Here is a 5,973-nt window from a genome sequence, read left to right as displayed (position 1 = left end):
ACGTGATGCACTCGTCGTGCAACCACCACCGTCGTGAAGACCACTGGGAGGTCTAACGCTTTTACCCCTCTTCAATCGCAACATCAACCCTCGTCCACAAGCGCCATTTGAAACATCGTCACCATTTTTTTTAATTCCCTCGTACAATACCATTTCATCATCGTTGGACGTGGCGTCGCGGGCCTGCGCAGTATGGGCTGCCTGCCTTTTTTCAGCGACACCGCAGCTCTTCTGAGCCAAAATGGATATCTGTCCACCTATCTAATGACATTGCCAAATTACTCCAATGAATATCATGGAAGCCTTAAAGGTGACGATGGTATTCGTAGCAAGTTGCACCCAACTGTTGGTTTAGACTGCGAACACCATTGTTAAGCGGGGACATAGTGTGGCACTAGACATCCAAATGAGTGGAGCAATGCAGTTCCGTTTTTATACCGAGACCAGAGACATTGAAGATGCCTCTACAAGTGCTACAGAGCAACACCCCTTGTCGTCATCCGTACACTAACAGAGTTGAAGGCATTAAAACCAGCATGTTCAGAACAGAAGACTGGATTATATCCACGTGTCGATCTTTGTGAAGTAAACAAAACGGTAGTCGTAGACAGCTTTCCTCTCCCACAAGCTAAAGGGTTGCTAAATCCCCTGAACAGAGCACAGCGGTTTTCAAAATTTTATCCCATGCACACATACAGTCATGCCTTGTTAATAGATACCATGTTATATGGACAAACTTTTGGGGGACGAAGTGGGGAAATATATATGCGGCGGGTGTGAACTTTGATGATGCGAGTTGTTTATAAATACTCCCGATTATGGACAATCCACATTGTGAATGATTCTTAGGGATGCCTGCACAAAGTATACTCCCATGCATCACAGAGGCTGGAATGAAGCTTAACAACACATATGTGTTAGATGTAGCAGACATTTCTTTCCTGGAGCATAAAGTTAGCCCTGGTGGGACTTCACCAGCCACAACCACTTTGCCAAACATGGTGCCTGTTGGCACTTGTCCGAACATCCGTACAGTGCAAGTTGCATCACTTCAAAACACTTCATTTAGGAAGCCACGTTACTTCCTAATCTGGTTACATATCGAGTAAACAGACCCCATTTGCAGACACACACTGTCCTTCAATGTCACCAATGGCGTAGCACTCACCTCGGTGTTGTTCCATCGAATGACAGCACAGACGTGGCGCCGTTCTAGGATCTTGTCAATGCTTTCTGCATTGGCACCCATGAACCATGCACCGCAACTGCACACAGAACCAAAGTTCCCTCTGTAAGGACCCAGCAATGTGAATGTCAGCATTATGCTTGTATTCCTGCACCCATAAACAAAACAACACATTAATAATACGGTACAATGATGCAAATAAGCAGTATTAGACAAGCCAGTTACACGGCCGAATGAGCGTTTGGAAGGGCCGGAGGAGAGCTTTGAGTGCCAAGAATCTCGGAGGCCATGGTCTCACTGTTTGTGGCACATCTTACGAGCTGCACCAGTACGTTCCATATTGAGTAACCCTGCCAGTCACATCTAATTTTGTTACTTTCTGAAGTAATCCTATTGTTACTCACACTCCTTGCTCAGCGTGTTGCAGTCATTTGTAGAAGTACCCTCATCCCTAACACACGAAATCAACTCTTACCACTTCAATTCGACAAATGCAGAGCAAAGTCCCAGCTGTAGAAGTATACTACCACCCAGTGCCCATCACATTAACGCTGCAATGTAACCTGCAAGAAAAATGACCTACTTGCTCCCCTACAGTACGGGTTCTGACCAATTAGGTTACACTGCTACAGTTAAGCACTACACCAGCACAGTGATGTGACCGGTCCGAGTCCTTTTGGAGCACTATTTGGAGCAGCCAAAAGTCCCTTTTAGAGCAGCAAAAAGTACCTTCCGAGCATAAGAACAGATTTCATTTTCATTTATATCAGTGAGAATATCACATTAGGATCTATGTGCTTATGGTACTTTGCATTCCTGCTTCCGTGGAACCTTTTGACAGCATCAAAAGCATGACAGGTTTGATTCCCTAGCTAGCAGTGTAATTGCACGGCGAAGCACAAGGCACGGTAACAAGATATTGAGTGATGGAGGGCAGTATGAACTGCTCTGCATGGTTATGTTAGGTACAAAATTAAACATTAATCAAGCTAGTACATTCCACTAAAATAATGTTAGAATATAATACTTTTGAGCATACAAATCATTGTTTTCTTCAAGTTCCAAGGGCTGTAATAAACTGCAGTTGTTGCTTTAGATATAAAACAAAACTTTTGTCACTCACATGATTATGAACATCCCTGACATTTTATAAGCGGAAGTTTAACAAAAAAAAATGTATGTAAATTTTTTTTTTTTCAGGGCAATTTTTTTTAGTTTATTTAGGTTATTTCCAGACTTGCATTTACTGCTCCAGCTAATTTAATTTTCAATTGCTGTATTTATTATATTGCCAAACAGACAGAATCTATATAAAGGTACTAACTAAACGAGAGTTGACATCAAAAATAAACATATTACGTTTTGCGGACAACTATATTACGTTTTGCGGACAACACGATTGTTTTCTCGACACTCGTCAAGTGCATTGCACGCTGTAGGGACACCTCGTCACGCGTGCATCAGTGGGGTGCGTGTTAACCCATCCTCCCGCCTGCATTCACGACGCTTCGCGGCAACAGTATGCGGCGGCTCATTACAAAATGTTAACTCACCTGAACGACCCGTACACACTGCTTCGCGGTGACAGTCTCATGCAGCTTATCACAGAAAAAGGCTAAAGTGAGTTGTCGATGAAACGATTTCTCCATGAAACAATCTGTCGATGAAACATCGCGTGTTGATAAAACGATCTGTTAATGAAACGTCGTTTAATGAACTGATTGCCACCGAGGGCACCGTCCTCCTCCAACGTGACGTCACGTGCAAGGCATGTACAGCCTGCATTGCAGAATGCGGGTGCGTGCTCAATCCGTGCTGCAAGCGGTGGCACGAGGTCCCGCTAGCAAAGCAAAGCGGTAGCATACGATCTACCATAGCCTCCACTATACTGACAAAGCCTGGCAGATCACCACGGGACGCGGCCGCCCAAAGTGAAAAGGTAGAGCGGCAGACAAGAGTCAAGTAACGGGCGCCCCGCTGCGGCGAGACGCCGAAACACACTTGTCCCGAGCGATGGAATGTCCGCTCGTGCTTCTCGCGTTCCCTGGGCTACCGCTTCGTTTCTCGTCGGGTTTGAAAACCATGTTTAGGGTCCTTGCCGCTGCAAAAGCTGTGCACTGAATACCAGACTTTCGAGAAACACTCCGTGCTTTTAGATCCTCGCGCTCCAAATCTGCGACCGGGCACTCTATGGCTGCGTCATCGAACTGCTAGGCTTTGTGAGTATAGAGGAGACTATGAATCTAGGAAAAGTCCCTAGTTTTAGCAGGCAGCAATGTACGGCCCCTGGCTCGCGTTTCGGAGCATGCTTCGAAGAAGGCTATGTTCGAAGTCACAGCGCGAGCTCACGTTAGTAATGCCATTTCGCACAGCAACGCCATGCTAAAACTGGCTAAGAACAGCCAGTTCTGTTAAAGCTGTTGTGTCACTGAAGGTCTATTCACACGATGCATCTTGTTTGCAGATTTTGTGTCACAAAACTAGGTTTCGGGAAACGAATTCCCCGTCTGAACGCAACCGAAAAAGTGGCGCGCCTCCAAAAAAAGTGGTGCGTGTTCCTCGCTTCTGGAGCAATTTTTCACTGAAACCTCACTGACGCCTCTCAACCACCGGAGGGAGAAACACGGACGCTGCCAATGGCCGCTCGACTTCGCTATGATGTCTGGCGTCGGAGGCGAAGCGAGCTTTTGGAGGAGTCCGATTTTTGGCCGATTCCGTATCCGAGCCGAAGCCGAAAAAGGAAAAACATGGCGAGCGACAAGCGGAGAAACGGTGCGTACGGGCATACGGGCGATGAGTCTTGGTCCTACTCGGTTGCTAGTGTGTGAACGGCGCTTTAACAGTACGGAGTGGCGTAGGCAGAGGAGGGATTTGGGGGGTTGAAACCCCTCCTGAAATGCCGAAGCTCCTCCCTCCCCCTCCCCCTCCCCCCTCCCCCCTCCCCCCTCCCCTCCCCCCCCCCCCCCCCCCCCCCCCCCCCCAAACGGGGTCCGGTCGCTCCCCTGCTCACGCAGTCGGTTTTGCACGAGGCACGGAGCAACGGGGGAGCACTGACCATCCCCAACTTATAGGCTTTCGGAAAAAGTGCTTCTGGGGTAGAAAATGCTCAAATTAATAAAATATGCAAAATTTCTTAATTCATGTTTATTCGATGGGATGTAGAACGTGATCTCAGATATATAGAGAACGGATATTTCGAAACATTTGTGAGGTGAAAGATGGCAATTTCAACGCAAAATATAACAAACTATCCTCACTGAAATACACAGTTCCATCAAACCAATGTGAACACAATAAAACGAACACACGGTGATAATATGAAACAATGTCAGTGATGTAGAAATAATAAATGAATTGTAAAAAAAAATCACACTGTAAGCAACGGGTGGCGCTGCGCTCACGCACACCTTTTGTGATCAGAATTACATGCTTTCGACTAGAAATTACCGCGAATAAGAGGGTAACTGTGCCTAGTTGTATTAGAATGCAATTTACAGGTTCTCTTTGTCATCTCATTTATGCCAAGCGCCTACACATTAAAATGAAGCCGCCTGCGTTCACGGAAAAAGATATCCCGGACGTCCTCCGCTTGAATTTTAATGTGGCGGTGAGATGTTTCGGTGTCGCCCTTCCCTCCGTGACGTCACGACTGGGATTTGCCTCGCCGTGACGTCACCAGTTGTTATTCTGGCTACTTACCATCGGGTGCGACGACGAGTTCGATGGTGTGTTTAAAAACCACAGTAGAAGCTAGGAGCCATCGCAATCCGAAACTAACACCGTCAAAGTTCACAATACGCCAGTGCTCATATACCCATGGTTTGGCCAATCGTAAAAGCTGACCACAGCGACGCTTTTGGGCGCGCACATCGCTAATTCTTCGTTTCAGCTTAGGTCCAGACGTAGCCGATGCTACAAGCGCGAGCTCCGGGCTTTCAGCGTCCCTGCCAAGCACGCGCGCTCGTGCAGTGCAAACACCGTTCAGGGCCACATGTTCACGCCTGTAGCATTGGCTGCGTCTGGAACTAAGCTGAAATGAAGTATAGGCCCGTAGCTCTCAAGTTTTGAGCAGCGCTCCAGGTGAGCAAAATATAATATTTGGCTCGCGTTTCGAACATGCGTCCATATACTTCCCCACCACAGTTTTTTCTACACCATTCCATACTAAGTGCCAGCGTAGCAGAGGCTACAAGAGCGAGTTCCGAGCTTTCAGTGTCCCTGCCAAGCACGCGCGCTCGTGCAGTGAAAGCATCTTTGAGGGGAACATGCTTTAGTAACTAGCTTCGGCTTCGCCATCAAGTAAAGTGAAACACACGGGCTCACGGAAGCCATAAAGCAATAAAATAATAAAGCTGAAAGGAATGTTCAGTGGGACGCTGAGGCCGCGAGCTGCATAAATGCTTGCATTCGAACGTGGCACGTGCAAAATCAAACGTTACGGCGCCACCTGGATGGTGCTGCCTGTATAACATGGTCGCGTTTTGCGGACGCGCTCGCGCCCCCTGCCCGAGAACAACGGGTCTATAGACCGAGCAGTCGCTCACTCCAAGTGGATGCTCTCAGGTATGTTTTTCAACCGTCGTAGTGAAGAGAACGAGCGCTCCCGCCGTTGTTTGCCACTAGGATCTTGAGGAGACGATGGACGTTCTGAAATAGGGCCTCCGGACAGAGGGCGACCGCCTGTATACCGCAGACGTGACGGGCACTTCACGTTTCTCCCTCTTGCATTGGACGCCTAAAATTTCCCTATTTTTGGCGAAGTTTCCCTCACTTTGCAAAAATCGTCG

The 5,973-nt window shown here is 47.6% G+C and overlaps 1 protein-coding gene across 1 annotated transcript in view; it reads right to left on the bottom strand.

The window, feature by feature from the left end:
- Positions 1-954: 954 nt before the first annotated feature.
- LOC121835472 overlaps positions 955-5,973 on the bottom strand; it is a 19,151-nt gene continuing 14,132 nt past the window's right edge. Inside the window, exons 6-8 of the mRNA XM_042289712.1 lie at positions 1,485-1,536; positions 1,169-1,289; positions 955-1,059 (exon numbers count right to left, since the gene is read on the bottom strand). Of these exons, the coding sequence (XP_042145646.1) occupies positions 955-1,059; positions 1,169-1,289; positions 1,485-1,536 (278 nt within the window). The remainder of the gene's footprint in view (positions 1,060-1,168; positions 1,290-1,484; positions 1,537-5,973) is intronic.

Source organism: Ixodes scapularis, unplaced genomic scaffold, assembly GCF_016920785.2.
Source record: "Ixodes scapularis isolate PalLabHiFi unplaced genomic scaffold, ASM1692078v2 PGA_scaffold13__105_contigs__length_92229423, whole genome shotgun sequence".
Lineage (NCBI taxonomy): Eukaryota > Metazoa > Arthropoda > Arachnida > Ixodida > Ixodidae > Ixodes > Ixodes scapularis.
The sequence above is the reverse complement of the archived record's forward strand: the minus strand, read 5'-3'. Positions and strand labels throughout refer to the sequence as shown.